At 53.2% G+C, this 24,635-nt stretch overlaps 1 protein-coding gene across 1 annotated transcript in view; it reads right to left on the minus strand.

Moving 5' to 3' along the window:
• Positions 1–21,681: 21,681 nt before the first annotated feature.
• PARN (poly(A)-specific ribonuclease) overlaps positions 21,682–24,635 on the minus strand; it is a 135,528-nt gene continuing 132,574 nt past the window's right edge. The window contains exon 24 of the mRNA XM_012736094.3: positions 21,682–22,679. Coding sequence (XP_012591548.1) covers positions 22,627–22,679 — 53 coding nt within the window. The 3' untranslated portion in view covers positions 21,682–22,626. The remainder of the gene's footprint in view (positions 22,680–24,635) is intronic.

Genomic DNA, 24,635 nt, shown 5'->3' on the forward strand with positions numbered 1-24,635 from the left:
CCAGAAAGCATCCGCTGAGCACCTAGGACACGCCACGCCCTGCGATGAGCAGGAATGGCAGGGCGGGGATGAGTGAGATCCAGTCGTGCTCCTGAAGTTGCCCTCGCCCTGCAGACAGGGATGGACGGACTAACACCTTCGGCCAAGCCCGGCGCTGCCAGCTCGGTCCCGTGTCACTCCCTGCCCCCCCTGGCCTCACTGGGGGGTCCTGTGTGTCGGGTGACAATCCCCCCACCCCCCGCCATGCACAGATACCGCCTGGTTCTCCTGCCTCGTCCCCAGGAGCCTGTCTCACAGGAAGCTCAGATGGGACAATGATGCCACTGGGACAGAGGGACAGGTGGAGGACAGATCAAAGGCGGCAGCCTCTGGCATCCACCCTGCCACACCTGCTCCTCCACTGGGGGTGCCGCCCAGGAGGCAGGAAGTCCCCCCAGCAGGCTCTCCAGACACACGTGGTCCCTAGCTCATGCAGCCCTGGGTGATGTCAGCTCTGCTCACGGACACGTCCCAGAGGGAGGGGCATTTAAGGTACCCAGGGGAGGTGAGGGAAGTACTGATGGACACTGGGCAGTAGCAAGAGGCCAGGCTGCCTGGCTCCGGGCACCTCCATGTGCCGGACACCTCCATGAGCCAGGAACCTCCACGAGCCGGACACCAGCGGCTGCAGCAGTGGGGTGGTGGCAGTCCCTTCTCCCAGCCGCCAGGCCCCAGCTAGGGGTCAGCACAGGACGGATGAGCGGGTCCTGGTAGGAAGACATCCCCACCAGCTGTCTCCTCCTCCTCCTCTAGCAAGGAGGGGATCCCCAGCTCCCACCCGGCATCCCTGGCCCTCCCCCTCAACCCCGTGGTCTAACCCGGGGGCAGCAGGATGTCGCCGGGGTACCAGCCACCCCCACCAGACTGGGACGTGAGAATTTCAGTGCGAGAATGAGAACAGTCCCAGGCAAACCTGGGCCTTTTGTCACCCTGGCAGTTGGCCACCCAGTGAGGCTCGAGGGTGTCCAGGAGATTCGAGTCCCACATCATCTCACCTCCCCGATGAGTCGGCCGCAGGCACGGTGGCTCCTGCCATTCCGGAGCAAGTGCCCTGCAGACGCCCAGCGTGCTGTGACCGGGAGACGGCAAATTAAAACAGCGAGGTCCTATTTCTGTAGCCCTAAGACTGGCACAAAGGGAAACACTGGCTAACACAAGTGCCAGCTCGGTGCTGGAAGTGGCCCTTCCCACACACTGAGGGGGGACCGTCGACTGACAGGGACATCGGAGGGCGGGAAGGGCACACGCGTCTGCGAGCCCGCGGCCTCGCCGCTGGGGCTTCCCCGGAGGGGCACGCAGGGGCACGCAGGAGGACGACCCCTGGGAATGAGGGGCTCGCACGCGTGACCACGTGGGGGGGACTCGCAAACATGAGGCCGAACGAGAGACGCGGGACACAAAGGCCACCTCCCGTATGGCTCCATCCGTATGAAATGTCCAGGATACGTCAGTCAACGGAGACAGACGGCAGATTGGCGGTGGCCAGGCGCTGGGAGGAGGGGGGACACGGGGAGTGACTGCTTCAGGGGTCCGGGGGTTTCTTTTGGATAAAGATGTTAAAGATGTTCTGGAACTAGATGGAGGTGGCGGCAGCACAGCGCTGTGAAGGTGCTGAATCCCACTCAGCTGTTCACCTTAAAATGGTTACTGCTGCGCTGTGTGCGTTCCACGTTTCACGCACACGCACAAACGCTGGCTGCGGCCTCGTGACTCACGCGTGGAAAGCGCCTGCCCGTCTCTCGGGAGGTGCCCAGGCCCTGGGGACCGCGGCTGAGCAGGGGGAGGCGGTTAAGCAGGAAGACCTTGGTTTACCTCCACCGTGGCCCTGTCCCCACCCCCAGGTGCCAGGGGGCCGGGCCGGGCTTGCAGGACAGGAGGAGGAGGAGGAGCCTCCTCAGTTGGGGAGAGGGCGAGCTGGTCACAGCCTGACCCCGCGGGCCTGGCCGTCTTAGTCTCCTAATATCCCACGCTCGGCCCAGGCCATTCAGCTCACCCCAGGCCACGCGGCTGGCCCCAGGCCACCTGGCTGTTGGGACAAACTCTGCCAGCGTCTGACGGGCCTGGGAGCCCAGCTACCTGGAGAGACTCGAAGGGGCTGCCACGTAAAACCTTCCCACCAAAGATTTACAAGGGGAAGCATGCGGCGCCTAGGACTTGCTCTAAAGCCTCCAGAAAGAAACGGGGACAGGAGGCGACAAACGGCAAAACGTCGCTATGTCCAAGCCGGGCACGTGGGTATTTAGTTACACTACGCTCCTTATTTCACATACGTTGACATTTTCACGATAAACACCAAAACCAGGACGACCGATGGAAGAGCAGAGGACGGATGGATACGTGATCAGCCGAGTTTGCCAACGTGCTAAGAATCCATGCTGCTGTGTGTGCAAATGTCCATGACAAAACATTGGGGGAAAGTGACAAGACCAAGAAGGAAAAAAAGCAAAAGCAGGAAAGTCTTCCCCGTGCACAGAGCCCGGCGGGTCAGCTAACCTCATCCAGCCTGGCCTGGTGGGGTGGGGAACCGCGGCCTCCTGTCCCCAGAGCGGCAAGGGTCCTTCGGGACATCCGACTTGGGGGCAGCCCTGGTCACACGGCCTTCATGGGGGTGCCTGGGACAGGCTCTGCTGACACGGACACCCTCCTGCTGGCGCCGGGCACGTTGGGTCGCTGTGGCCGTCCGTTCACTGCCCCACTGGACAAAGTCTGGGCGCCGAGGGGCTGCAGTGTCACCTTGTCTGCTGGGTCCTTGCCTTGAGGGCCACCCCACCCCAGAGACAGGCAGCCCCGCCCAGGGGAACGAGTGGCCCGAGGGAGGCCCAGCACCCACAGCGGCAAAGCCCGCGAGCCCCAGACCGGACAGAAATCTGAGTCCCAGCGCCGGGCCTCCAACACTGGGTCTCCCTCGGCCCAGAGGAGGCTGGAGCCTCAGCTCAGGACGGACCCCCGGCCCCTCCTCTGTGAGCTGGTGGGAGCCCCTGCGCGGCGCACCCCGAAGGCAGGACCCACGTGGGCCTGCGGCAGGCTCGGCAAGGGCGACTGGTCGGGTGTTCACCCAGGGGAGAGCGAGGGCAGCAGCAGGAACGCGAATCGTTCTACCCACCGGCCCGCAGAGGCCCGAGTCCTGCAGGGCCCGCCCTGTTCAGAGATCTGACCCCACGTTCTCCAGCGTGGCCAGAAACACACCTGCCTTCTCCTTACGCACAGCCCGGGCCCAGAATCATGGTCACTTCCATAACCACCCCTCGCTTTGTAGATCGGGAAACTCAAGCTCAGAGAGGTCAGACAATACCCCCAAGGTCACACAGCGCCAGCCTCTGGCCACTACCTCTACCAAACCAAGACCAACAACACCAAGACAAACCAAGACCAACAACACAAAGCTGACGCCTTGTGGAGCCACTTTAGGTACATTATCTCGTGTAAGCCTCACAGTGACCCGAGGAAGCAAACATTATCATCTCCTTTTTACACAGCAGGAAACTAAGGTTCAGAGAGACTCGACAAGGCCTGAAACCACACAACGGGTAGAGGGCGGGGTCAGCGTGCAGCCCACAACAAGGACGGCAACGACAGCAGGGACGGCAGGTGCGCTCCTTACCTACCGCTGCCGTCACGAGTTACTGCAACTTAGTGACTTAAAACAAGATAAATCTGTTCCCTTACAGTTCTGGAGGTCAGGCGTCCAAAATCCAGGGATCGGCAGAGCGGAGTTTCCCCCCGGGGCTCCAACGGGGAAGCCGCTCCAGGTCCTGCACTGCTTGCTCCTGGCTGCCACCTTCAGAGGACCTCGCTGTCAGCCCCGCTTCCATCAGCACATCTCCCGCGTCTCCCGCCTCCTCCTCTGCTGGCCCCTGCGATCGCAGCCTCGGGGCCCTCGGGGTGACCCAGGTGAATCTGCTGATCCCTACAGCCTTGACTGAATCGCACCTGCACAGCCCCCTTGACCTCAGAAATTAACACAGTCACAGGTTCTGGGGATTGAGACACAAACCTCTTTCCGGGGCCACGATTCTGCCTGCCACGGTAGCGCGCGTTCACGGAGCACCTACTAAGCGCACCGAGCACTTTGCTCGCGTCATGTTGGAGCAGCACGTCTCACGCTTCATTTTCTATTTATGTGAATTCATCACGGGGGCCACGTCCAACTTTGTTTCATGCATAGATTGTGCAACGGCCCGGTCAGGGCTTCCAGGGTTTGCATCACCCCGATAATGTACGTTGTGCCCATGAAGTAATTTCTCGTTCTCCACCCGCTCCGACCCTCTCACCTCTCCGAGTCTCCACTGCCATCCTTCCGCTCTGTGTGTCCACGTGTGCACGCTTTTCTGCACTCACTCACGAGTGAGGACATGGGATAGCTGTCTCTTACAGCTGGCTGGTTTCACTTAAGATGATGGCCTCTAGTTCCATGCACGTTGCTGCAGAAACATCTCACGCCTCAATGTGCACACAGATCACCTGGAGATCTTACTACAAAACAGAGTCCGGTTCAGTAGGTCTAGATTTCTAACGAGCGTCCAGGTGATGCTGATGCCATGGTCCAGAGACCACGCTTTGAACAGCAAGAACCTAGAACAGGAGTTGGTCAAAGTCTTTCTATAAGGGGCCCGACAGTTGATGTTTCCAGCTTTGAGGGCCTATGGTCTCCGTTGTGACGACTCGACTCTACTGACATATCGCAAAAGCAGATGCAGACAATGTGTAAACACGTGAGCGTGTCTGTGTTCCAGTAAAAGCTTATTTATGACCTGAGCTTTGAATTGCATGGTTTGCACATGCTATGAAGTGCCATTATCCTTTTGACTGTTTTGCAGCCGTGTAAAAATGCAAAAACCATTCTTAGTTCACAGTCCCTGCAGAAAGATGGGCAGCCAGACCTGGCCTGTGAGCTGCAGTTGGCAGACCCCTGTCCTAGCATGTCAGTCCCAGGAGAGCATGTCTGTCTGTCTTATTTTGTTTGCTGTAGTATCAATTGCATCTAGAATGGTACCTAGCACCTGCCCCCAAAAATCTGTTGAATGAAAGAGCAAATCATCTCATTTAATCTTTACAACTGCTTTACCAAAGGGAGTAGAGTTAGTTATGAACCCTGAACCCTGAGGGGGCGGGGGGCACTGTTTTTTTGAGATAGAATCTCCCTTTGTTGCCTGGCCTAGAGTGCAGTGGCATCATCACAGCTCACTGCAACCTCAAACTCCTGGGCTCAAGCAATCCTCCTGCCTCAGCCTCCTGAGTAGCAGCTGGGACTACAGGCGTGTGCCACGATGTCCAACTAATTTTTCTATTTTTTGTAGATAGGGGATCTTTCTTGCTGTCCAGGCTGGTCTCAAACTCTTGGCCTCAAGTCGTCATCCCGCCTCGGCCTCCCAGAGTGCTGGGATGACAGGCATGAGCCACTGTACCCGGTCTGACCCCTGTTTTATAGACCAGGAGCAGATGGGGATAAATGCTCTGGATTTATTGACGGCAAAACGGGCACAGCGATGGCGTGTCCCAGGCTGTGCAGCTGGCCTGCTGGAAGAAGCAAAACCACCTGGTCCTCCTCGGCAGCCCGAGGCCCTCTCCCCAGTGGGCTTCCCCTCCCCTGCGGCCCAGCCCTGCCCCCTGCTCCAGGACCAAGAGCCACGGAACTGGCTGCCTTCCCTGCCCGTGCAGGGACAGTCCCCCCAGGACAGCCGGTCTGGGCCCTTCACACCAGCCACATCTCCGCCCGGCCTCGTGGGGCCCTCGCACAGCAGCGACAGGCAGTGATACACTCTTCCCTTCCTCTGTTGGGAACAGCAAACACTGCGGCACAGCCGGCGTGGGCCACCAGGCCCCAGCTCCGCAGGACGGGTCACAGGTCCGGGCACCCTGCTGTGAGTGCCAGCAGCAGGTTGGGCCTGGCACGAGGACTCCCTTCAGGGGCCGGGCAGGAAACATAAACATGGGAAACGGGTGGAGTCAAAACCACAGGTGCCAAATTCCCGCTATGGCCACGAGCAGTGTGACACCTGTCCAGTGTTGTGGCTTTTCAAAGCCCTCTGTGGCCAAGACGACACATCGGAGGGAGCCACGGGGCCTGGAAGCTGGTTGGTTTGGCCGAGGGAGCCTCCCGCCGCAGGGCCTTTGCCATGCCGTTCCCTTGGCCCGGACTGCTGTTCCCGGCACCCTCTCTGACTTCAAGTCTCAGAGACTCCGGCCCCAGCCCAGGCACCCCGCCCAGAGCACCGTGCCTCCGTGCGCTGCTGGGTGTGGGACACTTTCCGCCACTGACCTCCCTCTCCCTGGGCCACTTACTTGTCACCCTTGTCACCGCTCACTTCCTACTTGCCTTTGCTTTTCGTAACCAGGTGCAACAGCCACCCCTTTCCCCCTGCGGTCTCGCAGCTGGGGCCTGCCCTTAGAAAGCCCCTGCAGGGGTCCGGGTTTTCCCTCCAGCTTCACACGGCGAACCTGTGACCCACCCCACAGTGACAGCGAGCCCGGCGTGTCCTCGCCTGCCTGCAGTCCCCCCCTCCAGTGCGAGACAGCTGTCCCCCCGAGCCCCTGCTACCTCCCAGGAGAGAGGGGCTCCCCCATTCCGAGAACATAAGCGAGGAAGATATTGGGGGCTCCCTGCAAACACGTGATGGCCCGCCAGACAGACACGGGCGCACACGGGGCAGTGGGCCCGGGGCACTGGCCTGAGTGGGCGAGGGGAGCCGTCCCAGATGAACGCTGGTGCGCGTCACGCCCTGCACGCACACACTGTGACCGATTACCTTTGTGCACGCAGCTTAGCGGTGGCTCGCACCTGTAACCCCAGCACCTTGGGAGGCCGAGCTGGGAGGATTGCTTGAGCATAGCAGTTTGAGACCAGCCTGGACAACGTAGCAAGACCTCATCTCCACAAAAATTAAAAAATTATCCAGGCATGATGGCACACCTGTAGTCCCAGCTACTTGGGAGGCTGAGGCAGGAGGATCACCTGAGCCCAGGAATTCGAAGCTGCAGTGAGCTGTGATCGAGCCACTGCACTCTAGCCTGGGCAACATAGTGAGACCCCATCACTAAAAAAAAAATATTAAAAAAAAAACTTATTAATGCCAGTATTTAAAATATACAAAAATACGTTAACATAGCACTAAATAAGAGACTAGGACCTCGCACATGCCCCGTTTCCCCACCCCCACACACTGATTTTAATGAAATTGCTGCTTTTGTGAAATTCAAATGACAGTAAAGATTTTTTAATAATGCAGTTGAGCCTTCTGTGAACATGTATTACGTCCCTGGACAGCCTAGTTCACTAATGGAAATGAGGAGCAGGAATCCCAGCACATTGTCACCTCCTGTCATTACTGAAGGGGATTAAGGGGAAAAACACAAGACTTATCATCAATTTTTCCCTCCCCAAAACACTTGTTTTCACAGAGAGGCCCTGGTCTCCATCTATCCCGAATACCTGGGATTTCGCTGCAGGTGAAATGATCTGGGAGTCCGGGTGCCATACGTCCTGCGCTCCGGGGGAAGGGTGGGAATGCAGACTCCGTTCTTTTTTCTTTTTTTTTGAGACAGAGTCTCGCTCTGTTGCCTGGCTAGAGTGCCGTGGTGTCAGCCTAGCTCACAGCAACCTCAAACTCCTGGGCTCAAGCAATCCTCCTGCCTCAGCCTCCCGAGTAGCTGGGACTACAGGCATGCGCCACCATGGCCAGCTAATTTTTTCTATATATTTTTAGTTGTCCAGATAAATTCTTTCTATTTTTAGTAGAGACGGGGTCTCACTCCTGCTCAGGCTGGTCTCGAACTCCTGAGCGCAAGGGATCCTCCCGCCTCGGCCTCCCAGCGTGCTGGGATTACAGGCGTGAGCCACCGCGCCCGGCCTCAGACTCCATTCTCGCCATAGGTGGGAGCCCACGTTGCCGTGGGACCCAGGCAGCACTCTCTAGACCAGGCGTCCTCAAATTATGGCCCAGGGACCACATGCAAGTGTTTTTGCCTGTTTGTTTTTTTACTTCAAAATAAGATATGTGCAGTGTGCATAGGAATTTGTTCACGTTTTTTTTTTTTTTTTTTTTTTTGAGACAGAGTCTCGCTTTGTTGTCCAGGCTAGAGTGAGTGCCGTGGCGTCAGCCTAGCTCACAGCAACCTCACACTCCTGGGCTCGAGCGATCCTTCTGCCTCAGCATCCCAAGTAGCTGGGACTACAGGCATGCGCCACCATGCCCGGCTAATTTTTTATATACATATCAGTTGGCCAATTAATTTATTTCTATTTATAGTAGAGACGGGGTCTCGCTCTTGCTCAGGCTGGTTTTGAACTCCTGACCTTGAGCAATCCGCCCGCCTCAGCCTCCCAGAGAGCTAGGATTACAGGCGTGAGCCACCGCGCCCGGCTCCACGTTTTTTTTTAAACTATAGTCTGGCCCTCCAACGGTCTGAGGGACAGTGAACTGGCCCCCTGTTTAGAAAGTTTGAGGACCCCTGCCTAGATTTTCCTACCAGTTACATTCACCAGGGCAGGCTTTTGGGGGACTGGCTGCAAGGACTTCAGCTCACTGCCAAGCCAGAGGGGCAAGAGGAGGGACCTCCCAAGCCTACAGGACACCCAGAAGGAAACATGACGCTCGTTCACTCACAGAGCTCCGCCTGTCCCATAAACCTGACCTCAACTTCTCTTGGGGAGAGAAAATTGGGTTGAATTAGAGCAAATTTTTTATATATAGGAAACGTTATAAATGCTTCACACACTGGGCTCTGCCTGAGCAATAGCCGTGCGGAGAGACGTTGGGACAGAGCCAGGTCATCCCTCCAGGAGGGTCCCGGTTCCTCCTCGGCCTTCAGGTTTTGTGACCTTGAGCGCGTGTCTGCATTCACATCGGAAGTGGGGGCAATGGGTGAGAGGGGGCCTGAGCCCCTTTCCCTCTAAAATCTTACCATTCTATGAACCCGCCAGCCGGGCCTGGGGTCTTCAGTCTTATAGGAGTCGTCATTCTACCGGTTGGACAGGGGAAGGGGGTTCTGAACTGTAAAAGGGGAGAGGGAGCCAGAGAAAATGTCACGTTAGACACAGCCCACCCTTGTCTCCTGGAAGGGCGTGGTAAGAACCTGGGAAGTAGGTCCGTTGCTAACCACCACCCCTCCTCGGGCACTTCCTGGGTGCTGGCAAGGTGTACAGGGACACATCACAGATTTACCTCATTTCATCCTCACGACAGTCCTTTGAGGTAGGTACAGGTGGCAGTGACAGCTGGCTGCCCCCCACCCTCCATCCTTCCCTTCTTTCTCACCAACAGAATCCTGGGCACGTGTCTATAGCTGGAAACCACTGTGTTGGTTAGCTAGTTATTGCCGTGTAACAAATGCGCCCAAGACTTAGCAGCTGAAGACAAAAAACGCTTATTATCTCACATTTTCGGTGGGTCCCCTGGCTCAGGTCTCTCGTGGGGCGGCAGCTGAGGTTTCCACCAGGGCTGCAGTCACCTGAAGGCTCGACCGGGAGAGGATCTTCCTCCCAGACTCGCTCACGATGAGGCCGTTGGATCGAGATCTCGCAGCCTTGCTAGCCGTTCCCCAGAGGCCTTTCCATAGAGCAGCCCACGGAGGGTGGCTGGCTTTCCCCGGAGCCAGAGAGCAAGAGGGGCACCCGAGGCTGAAGCACCATCTCCTGGAAACCTAATCTCAGAAGTGAAATTCCAACACTTTTGCCTAGTCTGTTGGTTAGAAGAAAGTGACTAGGTCCAGCCCACGCTCAAGGGAAGGCGATGACACAAAGAAGTGAATACCAGGATAGAGAGGGATTACTGGGGCCATTTTAGAGGCTACCTTTCCCAGACTTTATTATAGCTAGGCGTGGCCGTGTCACTAAATACTAGCCAATGAAATACAAGCAGAAGGTGTTGTGAAGGACTTCTAAGAAGGCTCCATCAAAGATAAATCAGAATGTACTTCCTCTTTCCTGTGGTCTGCAACACAATGGCTGGAGCCCAAGCACCCACTTTGGGCCATGAGGTGACCACTGGAAAAGAAGCTAGTGCGGGAAGACTGAAGAAGCCTGGGGCTGTGATGACTTACAGACCCACCCTACCAGCCTGGGACCGCCTGCCTCGGGAGCCTCTTACACGAGTGTCAGAGGCCACCATGTTCAGACCTCTGTCATTCACAGCTGAACCTGACTGTGCACATTGCCGTGTCATTGTCCCCACTGCACACAAGAAAACTGAGGCTCCTAGGTACACAGAACTTATGCAAGGTCAAAAGCAAGTAAGTGGTTGAGGCTAAGTCTGACTTCCAGTTGCTTTCACTGCAAACCACTCCGATGCTTCCAGTGCTTTCTTCCAATGCTTCTAGAGAGATCTATGGGGGGGGGAGGGATCATCTGGCACTCCTGCTCCATCTCTTACATGATTTTCATTATGTGAAGTCAAACGGGAGACAGGAGTGGAATGTGACGGCCGCCTGGCAGAACGGTCCCTTTACCAGGGCGGGGAGCAAAGATTGCTGGTTTTGTTCTCCGTGCCCCCTCCCGGTCTCTCCTGTGGGGACACTCAGAAAGGAACACTGTGGACCAGGAAATTGTTGGTTTGGGAAACGGTCCCAATTTCAGAATAAGTGATGGGGGAGGCTGGAGTGGAAGAGCAAAAACTCTGAATAACAGACGGTCTGGGAAACAAGCGGGGTTGTGTCTGGGGCCGGCAGTGCTGTCGGGGACCGGAGGCAGGCTGCCTCGGGCGGGGCCCCTGGAAATGCCCTCCTAGAGGAGGAACAAACAGACCAAAAAGTGCCAAGGCACAAGCCGCCTCCTTCTGGAGAAGATCCTAATCGGATCCCCACCAGGATGTGCCGGAAAGCTCTGGCTGAGAGGGGCCACCCCCTAACCGGGGGACCTACCGGACCAACCGACCTTCCCCTGGTGGTGAAGGATGCCGCCCACTCGACCCCGGGAGCCCTCTCCTGTTCACTCACCCTGACCTACAGCAGCACCTTCCCATGGGCGTCAACCCACTCGGGTGGATGGAGGAGGGCTTGTCATGCGCTTATCAATCATGAATAGCCGTGGGCCAATGCTTGCTTCTCAAGGAGCTGAAAAGACTTTCTCCGGGAAGACCGACATTCCTGCTTTACTCTGTGCGCTAGTTACAGCTACTACACATCAGAAACCCTTTGCATAGACTGCGGGGCCCTCGCTGCAGCCAGACGTCTCCTGCAACAGTCCGGGCTGCTGTGGTGGCAAGTGTGAGAGACGGAGCCCAAGCCAGGACAAAGGAGATTACAGATGCGCTGGTTTATGGAAGTGCAAGTGGGTCTAGCGCTGGCACACACGGACCCACGTGCGGCTGCCGTCTGCACGCTCCCCCACGCTGGGCGGTCCCCCTCTCGCAGGTGGGTTCTCAGTGCCGACCGGGAGGTGGCGCTCAGCATCCCCCCCCCCCCACTTCTTCCAGCCCAGTGGTCCAGACAGGCAAGAGAGTCTTCCCTGTGCTTGGCCCACCTGGGCCATGTGACTGCCAGGGCACTCTGATTGGCTGGGCCTCGGTCATATGCCCACCTCTGCTGCCATGGGTGGGCGGGGGTGCTGTGAATGGCAGGCTCTCCCAGAATTACATGATTGGAGAAGTTCAGCTTAAAGAAATGAGTTGCTTCCAGGAAAAAGCAACCCGTTTCCACTTCAGCGCAACTTTGCATGCATGTGGATGAGGTTTTTCTGTGCACGTTTGTAAAACCAGTTTGCAGAGGGAGCTCCCAGTGCTTCTCCTGCATGTGGCCTGGGGAATCCCCCCCCCCCCCCCCCCCCCCCCCCCCGCCTCCCTGCCTCCTTTTGTTTGGCTGAGGATCCTAACCACCGGCTAATGAAGTTCTGGGGACAGAACCTGCCATCATCCCTCCAGGACATGCCCAACCTCGGTTCTCTGCCACAGGAGAGGGAGTTCCCTCTCTGGTCCTCCTTGCCTCAGCCCTCTCCCAGCTGCCCTCCCTGCGCTTCCAAGAGAGAAGAGCTGCTGGGAGGTTGGGCTGCCAGTTCCAGGTGACATTTGATCTTCCAGCCCCGGCAGGCGGGGTGGCAGCTGAGTGCAAAGTCACAGCCGGACATTGACAGCTCCCGGCCACCCAGAGGGAGAGGGAGGGAAGGGGCAAGCGGGTCTGATTAGCTCGGGCTCCAGTTCTAGTGAGGACACAGTGGGATAAGCTCCTTACGGGTTTTTTTCCTCTCCCAAACTACTTGGGCCATAAAGTGTCCCCGCTGAAGGAACTGTACTCCACAGGTGGCCCTGCACGTGGTGCCTGTTCACAGCAACCTCGGCGTGGCCGGGAGTCCCGGGCAGGAAGATGTGCTGGGTGGGGCTACTCGACACCCCCCAGGTGATGTCAGCAAGCCGACTGGGATCTGCAGCTGGGGACGCTGTTGTCCCCTGGGGCGAGGGACCAGGGCACGGCTCCTAAGGGAGGAGAGGTGCGGGCTGAGAGAGGAGCCGAGGGAGCACCTTCGACACAGAGCCGCCGTGTTGCATTCCGGAGTTGGGATGGCCCCAGTCGTCCATCTCGACTCATTTCCTTCTTCCACGGCCATGTCCCAAGCCCCCGAGGTGGTCAGCCTGGTGTGAAGGAGGGTCCCCAGACCCCCTTCCTTAGGGTCCTGCCTTTGGACACCATCGCAGTCAAGGGCATCGCTTTCTAACCACACTCCCTTCTGCCGCGCGTTCTGCCCATTTTCTCGGCCATCTCACCTGCGTGGAGCCGCAGGACAGGTGACCTGGCGAAGGGGCTGGCCCGCGACACAGGGAGGGGCCGTGGGGCCGCCTTCCTTTTGTGTTTCCACCGGCTCCACTTCTGTCGGTAACGTCACGGCTGTGCTCCAGAGTTCTTTAAAAAATGTTTTATCTTTTTTTCCTACCCCAAAGGGTGCTGGGGGCCAGAGGGGAGCAGAGCAGAGGGGCAGATCCTCCCGAGTCTCGGCTCAAGCCCTCTTCCCCGAGGCGGGACATTTGCTTCCAGAATTGAGCCGTTTCTCGGCACATTGGTCTATTTTTGCAGTAGAGCCTGCCGCCCCGTGCCAACGTTTCTTACCACAAATAGAACTTCTGGAAGGGCCTACTGGTTTCCTCTGGGCTTTCAGACACCTCTTCCCATTTCGGTTGCCTTCCCTCCCCTAGCCCCGAAAGGAAATGCTCGGAGCCTCTTCTGCTGCGCGGTGTCGCAGGCACCTTTTGAGGCTCCCTGGGGGATTCCTCTGGGCAGCAGCGGGGCTCGCCTAGCGCTCAGGCTCTGGGCCCTGTCACCCCCCCACCCCCACGCCCGGGAAGCTGGGCCGGAAGCCCCAGGGGTAGCCAGAGTGCGAGTCTGAATCCCACACCGCAGCTGGTCCCCCCGAGACACGGTAAACAGACAGCCACCAGTGCCCCCATCCATCAGCGTCCCTGTCCCCTCAACTCCCGGCCTTCCAAGTGCCTCTGCCCCCACCTGTCACTGGAGACAGGACTTGGGACTTCATCGCACTAAGTGTCACGGGCAAGGTGACATACCACTGAGGCACCTGCCAGGGGCTGTCTGGAGGCTCAGCGCTCTGGAAACAATTGCTAAGAGTCAAATGAAAACAGGTTGGGGGGGAATGAAAGCTCAGCGCCCTCACCTCCCCAGCTCGCTAGGACTGGCGGCCAGGCAAGAGCTACCTGTGCCCGAGACGGTCTTTGGTTTGTCAGGGTGCAAGCTTAGGACACGCAGGGGAAAGCTACTCCTCACAGCACTCAAGACAGAGCTTCGGAAGAGTCCAGAACAACAAGCAGCCCCATAATTTGAAAGGCTCCCACATTATGTAAGTGTCTTAACTCCCTCTCCCAGGCAGTGTGGCCGCCGAGAGCACAGTCTCCGGCAGACAGACTGGGTTCAGGTTTCAGCTCTGCCACTTACTAGCTTCGCGGCCTTAGGATGTTTCCAAACTGCTCTAAGCTTTCATTTCCCCTCCCGAGGGAGCAAAGAGGATAATAATAATGATGATGTGTCTGGCACACAATAAACTCCGGGTATGAGTAACAAGTGTCTATGAGAGCCGGACCCTTAACAGGAGGGGAAGACGGCCATTCCCCACGTGGGCCAACTTAGCCACACTCAAGACGCCAGCAAGCTAAGAGGTGCCAACTGTGAATGTGAGCGAGCGATGGAAGTGACATTTCCCTTGGATCTGCTCCCAGCCGTGGCAGACGTGGTTATAAACAAGCGCGGGACATTTCCCCTCTCGGTCGCCCGAGCTCCCCCTGGCCAGCGGCTCCAGACTTGCGCCGGCAGCAGATTCACCTGCGGGGCCCGTTTCCCGCCCGCCCGCCCCAGCCCTGGAGTTTCTGACTCAGAAGGGCTGGAGGAGGGCCCGAGAATTTGCATTTCCAACCAGTTCTCCGGTGATGCCGACGCCCCTGGACAGGAGCCACGCTCCTAGAACAAGGAGCTTCACACACCGGGCGCAGACCCGTGTTTGCTTCCTCCGGCGGGGGGTGGAGATCCCGGGGTGTCTCCCTGCGCAGCTCCGGGCCCCCGCAGCCCCCTCTGGAACCGAAATGATTACCTGGTTTACGAGGTGCGTGTTTTGGACACCACTAACTCAGGATTTGTAGTCCTCTGGCAGGTGTGTAAACTGGAAAGCAACTTGGCCGTGCACATAGCCTTTAAAATGGTTCTGCTTCCTAATGCTGACATCCCCCTTCCAGGAAGAAGCAGTCTCAGGTGCGGACAAAGCTTTATGGTTGCCCGTGACACCGAGAAGGAGGTTGCAGGGATGTGACCCTCCTCCTAGGGTGGGGGTTCCGGCCCCCACCAGGCACACGGACTCCTGATGGACGCAGGACACACGCAGATTAGGCGGGATCTGGCTACCCATGTCGCTCGGTGTGTCTACCTCCTTCACGCCTGTACCTCCCTTCCTGGTGACGTCCTTCGTACGGATGACAGCATCGCATCACAGTTAGGCACGTGGACGCACTGCAGCCAGACATCTGGGGGTTTGAATTCCAGCTCTGCCCCGGCCTTGACCTCCAGTGCAGGTCAGGAAACCTGCCCAGCCTCAGTTTATCTTCGAATAAGAGCACCTACCCTTCCAGAAGTGTAAAGTGCTTAGCTCAGAGGAAGCTCCGACACACATTTCCTGTTGTTATCAGAGAAAAACAGTGGGGTGGAGAGACAGTGGGATGTACTTTCAGAGAGCAAGCTTTATGTGCCAGAGGGAGAGTTTGCTTTCAAACGGAGAGTTCTCGTTTTCAAGGAGACTCTTGGTGCTTCCTGGTGTAAGGAAACAACGGGAGGATCCGAGAAGGCCTTAGGGAGCACTGGCTACCCCTGGGTGCCTTCTGTTCCCCCCGAGGGGAGGGCGGTGGGCGCCTATTCCGCAGTCCGGCCTGGCAGGTGAGGGGGCTCCTGCAGCTGGTGGCGCAGGGCACGCCCCGGCTCAGCTCCGCAAGAATAAGGTCCCAACGGCTTCAATGGCACACGCTGCCTCCAATGTGTGGTTTCCCCAGCCCTGTTATTAATGGAAACTCAGGACACCAGGGGCCAAAGCGTCTGAGTGGGAATGAGCAAATGGAAAAGCAAGACAATGAGGGCTCTGAGGTTGGGTGAGGTGGGTGCTGCTGCCGCGCCACCCGGTCAGGACGCAAAGGACTCGCTGATCCACACGCACCCAGACAGTGGAGAGTTACGAAGGCTTGTAAAAGCAGCAGGAACACCCAACAGACCCTCCATGCTCTCCCATGTAGACTCAGCCTCCAAAAGCCTAAGCTCTGCTAAGTCACGATCATTTACCAAGGTACATTTGTAAGCACAGCACTCCAAGACGCTAGGTAATTTTTACCCCATTCAAAAAACAGAGAACAACCTGCCGGGTAAGATTAGTCCTTCCAGAGTATAAAGAATGACTCTAAATTCTCAGATTCTGGGTTATCACAAATAAGAGGCTGTGCAAACTAGACCGCAGTGCACACAGGGGAGATGTGTAGAGAGACTTGACTTTGCTCATTACCAACAGAAACGGGCAGGGAACCACATTCAGTCTGAGTGTTTTCGGCACTCTGACTGTTGCTCACGGAGGGCCTGCCAGTAAGGAAGATTCCACCGTCCAGGCTTAGGGCACCTGCAGGGACAGCTGGGGGGAAGAGTCCTGCCCTCCCACCCTTCCTCCTGCTGGGAGAGGCAAGCGTCCAAAGGCTGGTACTGGAAATACGGCAAGCACTTTCCACTTTCCAGAAAAGCTGCATGGGGCCGGCATGGCTGCCTGCGGCTTCTCTCCACACCGGGCCCTACACAAGTCTGCACTTGCACACCCAGGCAAGGTTCCTTGGCTTCAGGTTTTCCAGTTTAGTATTTTCCTATGTTCTCACTTCTAAAATGATCAGCATAAGTATTCACTCTTTTCTTATGAAATACAGATTCATGTTCCCCACCTCCCCCATCCCAAAAAGAACAAAAACAGAATAAAGGGCTCTTTTTGGTTGTCCTTTTTTGACAAGATTAGGTCATTAAATATGAAACGTCCGATTTTGAATCAGAAGTTTACTATATCTCAAACAAGAAGCAGTACAATTAATCAAAGGATGGGCCTAAACTACGGACACAGTTTTGCCATCTTAAGGGTAGCTTGTTTACATCAGCAGCGAAGAAGCCTCGAGAGCGAGCAGCGATGAAATTGTGGAAGGTGTTTTCCACAGCCTATTAAGAACTGAAGTTTCCTTGCAAGAAGTGGTCCAAAGCCTGGAAGAAGTGGTGGTCAGTCGGTGCAAGGTCTGGTGAATATGGTGGATGACAGAGAGCTTCCGAGTCCAAGTTCTACAGTTTGAGCAGCGTTGTTTGTGCAACATGTGGTCGAGCGTTGTCTTGCAAGGGGACTGGCCTGTCTCTGTTGACCAATCTCAGCTTCTTAATTGCAAGCATCCTCAACATTTTATCCAGTGGGTTGCAGTGGACATCTGCGGTAATCAACTGACCAGGTTTCATGAAGCCGTAGTGGATAATACCAGTGCTGGACCACCAAACAGACACCATTAGCTTTTTCTGATGAATACCTAGTTTTGGACTGTGTTTCGGCACTTCATCTTTATGCAACCATTGTGCTGAACATTTCACATTGTCAAAAATAATCCATTTTTCATCACACGTAACAATACAGTGTAGAAATGGTTTGCCCTTAGGTCATGAGAGCAAAGAAAGGCAACAAGCTTTGAGACGATGTCTCTTCTGATGCTCGTTTAATTCACGTGGAGCCCATCAATCCAGCTTCTTACCTGGATCATTTGTTTCGAATGGTCCAGCATTGTTGGAATAGTAACGTCAAACCTTGCTGCTAGTTCACACATAGGTTGAGATGGGTTCACTTCCACTACAGCTCTCAGCTCATCATTATCCACCTTGGTGTCAGGTGGCCTACGTGGCTCATTTTCAAGATTAAAATCACCAGAATGGAACTTTGCAAGCCATCGTTGTACCGTGCACGTACATTAGCCACATCCTGGGTTGATATTCCGAGCTGTCTGTGCTGTGTTGGTTCCATGATGGAACTCATATTTGAAAATAACACAAATTTTTGACTAATCTGTGGTTTCGAAAAAATTGCTCTAAAAAAATGTGAAAAATAATCACAAGCCAAAATGTGTGTTTGGAAGACCAAGGCTATATCCTCACAAAAAACATAAAACATGAAGTGTCAAAGTAAAATGTCAGATCAACTGTCAAACTTAGCACTTAAGGAAATCAGACATTTCCTACTTAATAACCTAACATCTTGTCTAGAACATTTCCATTTAAAAAGGCCCTCTCTGCTGCATTTTCACCAGGGCCAGTCTGCATCAAGTGCTTTCTGAAGTTCAAGTTCACAGCATGACTAGAAAAGGCAAGAGGCTGAGACAGAAACGGGCGAGCAGCTGAAGACAAACTGAACTACTTCGGCAGGGACCAGACAAGTTGGAGGAGAGAGTGGCTCACAACCAGGAGAAACACAAACCGGCCTTCAGGTATTCTATTTCCCCTCCTAGACAAAATCAGATGCATCGATTTACTCCATGAATCATTTGGGGGAAAAACAAATTTCAGTGGAAGCAATGAAACTTAAGTCATGAGGTTAAAAAAAAAAAAAGTATCCAAACGATTGAACTATTTTTGGCCGGGTGCGGTGGCTCGCGCCTGTAATCCTAGCACTCTGGGAGGCCGAGGTGGGTGGATCACTCGAGGTCAACAGTTCGAAACCAGCCTGAGCAACAGCGAGTCTCTTGCCCCATCTCTACTAAAAATAGAAAGACATTAATTGGCCAACTAAAAATATATAGGAAAAATTAGCCAGGCATGGTGGCGCATGCCTGTAGTCCCAGCTACTCGGGAGGCTCAGGCAGGAGGATCATTTGAGCCAAGGACTTTGAGGTTGCTGTGAGCTAGGCTGACGCCACGCACTCTATCCAGGACAACAGAGTGAGACTGTCTCAAAAAAAAAAAAAAAAAAAGATTGAACTATTTTTAATACTCACTGGTTTCCCAGGTCAGAAGAGGGTAGCCTGGCCTGGCCTCAGCAGTAACCAAGTGTCATAGCATTTTCCTCTCCCCGTCAAGAGAGGTGCTGCAAAATAGTCCAAGTGGGAACTGCTGCACACAGGAATGATGAGACTCTCTGTGCTGCTGTTCCATAAGAACAGCACTTTAAAAGAACACACACTCGGGAATGTAAACTAGTGCAGCCACTATGGGGAACAGTATGGAGGTTCCTCAAAAAGCTGCAAATAAAACTACAACACCATCCCACGAATGGGAATCTATCCAAAGGAAAGGAAATTGTTCTATGGAAGAGACATCTGCACCCCCATGTTTATTGCAGCATTATTCACAATAGCCAAGATATGGAATCAGCCTAGGGGTCCAACAACAGACAGATGGATAAAGACAATGTGGTATATAGACACCATGGAATACTATTCAGGCATAAAAAAGAATGGAATCCTGTCATTTGTGGCAACATAGTTGGAACTGGAGGACATTAAGTGAAATAAGTCAGGAATGGAAAATTAAATGCCACATGTTCTCATTCATATGTGGAAGCTATAAAAAGTTGATCTTATTGAAGTAAACAGTAGAACAGAGGATACTAAAGGCAGGGAAGGGCAGGGAGAAGGGAGGGATCGGGAGAAATCTGTTAAAGGGTGAAAAATTACAGTTCTCTTATAAAGAACTTATACCACTGTGGGATGACTATCGTTAACAATAATATATTAGATAGCTTCAAATAGCTAGTAAAGAGAATATTGGATGTTTCCAACACAAAGAAATAACAATGTTTCCCTATAATACTCTGAAATTAAAAAATAAATACAAAAAAGAAAAAAACAAATGTTTGAGATGGATATACTAATTACCCTGATCTGATCACTATACATTGTATGTTATCAAAACATCACTATACACCCCATAAATTCTGTAACTGTTATTTAAAAAATTAAAATTTAAAAAACTGTTAATTAAAAAATTAAAAAAACCCAACAAAAACCCACACTCAAGACCTGAACCTATTACTGGGCAAACAGATTTTTGACTAAAGCACCAACGTGACATGACAGGAAAGGTCTGTCCCACAGGTGGTGCTAGGCACCCACACGGAATGTGGGAACCTCAATTCCAGTCTCACGCCACGCATAGAACAGTTAATTCAAGATGGATCATAGGCTCAAACATAAATACTAAAACTAGAAAGCTCCCAGAAGAAAACTTGGGGGTTTTGTAGGCAGGACATATAAAATAAAATAGACTTCATCAAAACTAAAAACTTCTGTGTAGTAAAAGATACTGTTAATAAATACGCAAGACATAGATTTGGATTAAATGTTTGCAAAACAACTGACAAAGGACTGATATCCACAATATGTAGCGAACTTCTACAACTTAATAAAAGACAAACAACCTGATAAAATGTGGGCAATAGTAAAAATACAGTGTGAAAGACTTTTAAAAAAAGGTATAGGACATTTTCCATGAATGGAGCTTATGGCCTTGAAGTTGTCCCGGGTGAGTGGTGAGTGAATGTGAAGGCCTAGGACATTACTGTACCCTACTGTAGCCTTTATAAACACTGTACACTAAGGCTACATCCATAAAGAATTTTTCTTTAAATAAAATAATCTTAGCTTATAACTCTTACTTTATAAACTTCAATTTTTTAATTAACTTTTTGACTTCTTTGTGGCAACACTTGGCTTAAAACACAAACACATGGGAAGAGATGGGACTTTCTCAGGTCCATCACAATCCCATGGGCCTCTACCATTGTGTATGTGGCCTGTTGACATTTCACATGGCATGTGAAACACAGAGGTCCCCACTCCTGTGCCTGCCTCCAGGTTTGGCCACAATATCCAAGAAGCCCCCAAACCACAGCTCCATTGTCATAACACAGCCCTAGGCCTCTGTATTAAAAAGCCAGAAGCACCATCCTAGGGTTTCATGTCCCGAAGAGATGGCAAGAAAGTTCGGTGTGTACGCATGGAGGGAGAACAACTCGGCTCACCTGTGTTAAGTCACTTGCTACAGCTGGGAAGATAGGGATCTGGGCATGTATGAGAGCACCACTGGGTGTTTAAGTCTAAGCCAAATTCTGGTGACTGTGACTATGTCTGCCCTGGTAGACAGAAGCAGATACAGTAAAGGTACAGATACAGATCCAGATCGAAAGCACAATCTTTAAATATAGCTACAGTTTATCGTGTACTTGGGCATTTTATGTAACTTCATTTAATCTTCACAGCTACCCAGTGAAGTAGGTTTATTACCCTGATGTTACGATTGAGGAAACTGAGGCTCAGAGAGAATAATGTGTCCAAGAACAGAGATCTGGGACTGGACGCAAGCACAGTCCAGGAGGCTCCACGCACACGCCCTCCCCAGGAAGCGCGCCTCCCCAAGCTGCTCTCTGCACCTGTAAAGTGTTCGCAAAGCTTTCTGAGCCGGGAGCGCTGGGAGTTCTGGGGGAGGCCTCAGGGCACAGTGAAGACTTTCATCACCTTAGGGCCAGAGGCTTCCATCCAGCTCCTTGAAAGGCCTACACCGCACAGGGGGTTTGCTGCCCGCCAAGCACTCTGCACTTGCACACAAGGCGCGCTCGGCAGGCTGCGTGCACTTCTCTCCTGGTATGCCAAGCCATGGTTTCCGGTTTTCCCTCTTTTCCTCTTAAAAAGAAGGGTCAGGCACTGCTCGCTTCTGCCTTAAGTGCTGCTGGCCCGGCAGCCCTATTCTGCCTTCAGCCGCCCTCCACTTCCCTCGAGCTGGAGCACCGAGAGCTGAGGAGCTGAGGAGGGGTGGGCGCTCCTTCTGGCCAGGCCTGGGGTTGTGACTTTGTGGCTAGAGAACTCTGGGGAAGAGGAAGGGTTAGGAGGCTCTGGACAGGGAAGGGGTCTTTCCAGCCACAAACTACCATGGAATCCCAATGTGAGTTTTAAGAGCTCAATTCCTCCCACCCTCACGAGGCCACGCACCACCAGCTCAGCTCCAGCTCTGAGGATCTGACCCATTAGGGCAGGTACAGGGGTAAAAGGCAAAAAAAAAAAAAAAAAAAAAAAAAAAATCCACGTACACCAGGCTTAGTGACTTACCAGACTTTTTTAGGGGTGAGAAATACATCTATGTAGACAGTGAATACGTCAACGACTTATAAAAAAAGAGAAAGAACCAGAGTCCTATGAAAATTTCTTTAATTTTCATCTTTTGGAAATACATTTTTTCATTTTTATTTCCACGATACAAAAATGTTAAATATCTAACAATGATCTATCTGAAGCAGATCTACGGAAGTAGACCCATGAACTCTTGCTGTTGTTGGGATCTGTTTCGATAGAGAAGGGCTGGTGCATGTTGTAGATTTGCCATGATTCCACACACACGCACACGTATGCACACGCTGCTGCCACTCACACAGAAGAGACAAGCAGGCTAAGACACGGGAAAGCCAACGCACCACCACATGTAAGAAGAGAAACTGACTTCTTCTACTCATACACCCCCCACGAGAAACTCACATGTTAGGAAAATAACTCTGAATAAATATGCCCCAAAGGCATATGGTAAGCGCCTCCGTGGGATGACACTGGTGGACGTCTTCCTACTGGAAAAACAAGCGTGAGAGCTTCGTATTTTCAGGCAGCTACTGCGGGAAGCAGGGAGACAGCAACCTTGTTCTGCAAATGCCACCAAATTTGAGCACGACGAGAAGACGGATGAGAACCTCTTGAAGCAGGAAAGAGTTCAACCCCAAATTCATGATCACAGCACCCAGAATGTCAGCTCTTTTTGCTTATTTCACAGCCGACATTCCCCCTCAGGTGGATTCTTATGCACATTCCTGACAGCAAAGGTTTCCACACAAGCAACAAATGATTAGCTGGTTAATAACGTACACATTCATGACAGCCTACGACCACGAGGAGTGTCAACAGGCAGTTTAGATTAAAAAGGAAAATACCACGGTCACAAAAATAAAAACGGTTTTCTTTTCCAGGAGATATACTTGGTTTCAAACTCCTCCCATACCACATTTGATTAAATTAAACACAGTATGGCTTCCAGACGTGCTGGCTGGCTCCTTAGCGACAGCACCAGCGGTTTGTTTCACTCAAGCCTTGGTTACCACGTGTCGGGAACTTCAAAGAGCGTGGCAGGGCTGTCCGAGATGCTTCCTGGTGGGAAAGGACAAAACGACATGAGCAACAGGAGGACAGCACCTCCAGGGAAACAGAACGAGAGCAGCAGATAAACAGAGTGCCCTGTGCTGGCTGCAGAGACAGCCTCCCCTGGGGCCAGGCGGGGCCGGTTGCACAGCCACAGCTGGGACGTGCTCGGACACGTCCTGTCCAGGGAGACCAGTGCTCAGCAAACGGAGGCAAAGCCACAGAAAACATCACAGGGGAATTAAAGGAGCCCCTCCCACCCCCACCTTTAAGTGCCTCTATTTATTTTACAGGAGTTAAAATGTGGATGCTCACAGTAGCTCTCCATTTTACAGATGCAAGAACAGATTCAGAGAGGTGAGGTAATGCGACCAGCTGCATGCAGCTAGCTAGTGACTGAGAAGGGATTTGAATTCCCATCCCATTCCATTCGGCAGCACCAAGATGGCTGCTGAAGCCGCAGGAGACTGGGTTTCTCTGCACTGTGGTGTAGCTGGCACCTAGAAGAGCAATCGCAGGTGGCAGCTGTGGGGCAGAGGGAAGCTGACCAGCAGTGGGTTAGAAATCCCAAAAGGGGCAAAAGAAGCTTGTGGCTTTTTCCAACTTTAGCCAAGTTGCCTAAGGTCCCTCTTGCTAGATTGAAGAGAATCTTCAGTTACAAACAGTTTCACCCCAAAGTTAGAAGGCCTTCTATTTCAGACATGCCACTTTCCATAAAAGCACCAGCAGTGGCCAACAATTAGGCCCTGGACCACGGATACCCAGACTTCAGAGAATGTGAACTGAGTCAGGAAGGAGAGCACTCACGACGACACGTGTGGCAGACCGGGCATGAGCGGCACCACGCCTCAGGTCACAAAGCAGGGCTGGCAGAGAAGCCGGCAAAGTCTCCCTCCCAGCTGCTGACACACCAAGATTTCACAAAGGGAGAGAAGTCTTTGAGGATGCCTCCGATGGGAAGTGACTTTAAAAATGGAGGGGGTGCAGTGTCCTACAAACTAGGAACCCACTTGGCTGAGAGTAGCTGTCATCAATAACAGGGATGCCTAAAGGTAACTAGGTCTAAACACAAGAAATTACAAGAGAATTCCAGCTAACATGAGAATTCCCACGTCTGGTCATTTACTACAATAAGATCCAGAGAGTTAGGATGGGCAGACCAGGAGAGGGGAAACTGGAACTCTTCCGCCCTGGGCCTCATGGCTATGTTGAGCTTGCATGTCCTGGGACCCCCATACAGACTGTGAGACTACGCCCGAGAGGTGAAGATGGACAGGGTATGATCCACATGAAAAGGATTCACGAGGGCCAGTCGGAAAAGGAGTAAAGATGATTAAAAAAAAAAAAAGGAAAACTCCCCGCTCTCCCAGGAACCACTGGATATTGCAAGTGGCCCATGATAAGCTGCAACTAGTGTGGCCTGCCCAATCACACATTCCTATGATACCTAACTGTAAGAAAATAAATGTCAATAAGGCATTTTGATAATTCACATATCAAGGAAATATTACAGTAGCCCGTTAGCCATTCTAAACGTAAGAGCTGCAATGCCAAACGCAGGGAACTTAAGTAAATTAAATCCAGCTGAGACGAAAGAAGATAAATTGGTAAAAGCAACTGCACGGCAATAACTTGTAACCTGCTCTGCCATTAGCTGGGGTGTGTGAGCACGATGGTGAGCCACAGCACACACAGCTCTCCCTGCAGAGCCAGGGAGAAATAATGGCATAAGCAAAAGCTCTGCGGTGAGGGAAGTCGGGTCTGGCCATCGTACCAAATGGTGGACTTTGAACAAGTCTCACGATCTCATTTATAAAGTGGACCTAGTACCACTTTATGCTCACAGGACTTCTGTGATACAGCAAAGTTCCTGGGTAAGTTTTTAACGAATGTTAGGTCCCTTCCCCTTGTCAGTCAGGTGGCCCAACACTGAACATGGTTGTTACCCAGGAAGGCAACAACCTG

This window comes from Microcebus murinus, chromosome 19 (assembly GCF_040939455.1).
Source record: "Microcebus murinus isolate Inina chromosome 19, M.murinus_Inina_mat1.0, whole genome shotgun sequence".
NCBI classification, from domain to species: domain Eukaryota; kingdom Metazoa; phylum Chordata; class Mammalia; order Primates; family Cheirogaleidae; genus Microcebus; species Microcebus murinus.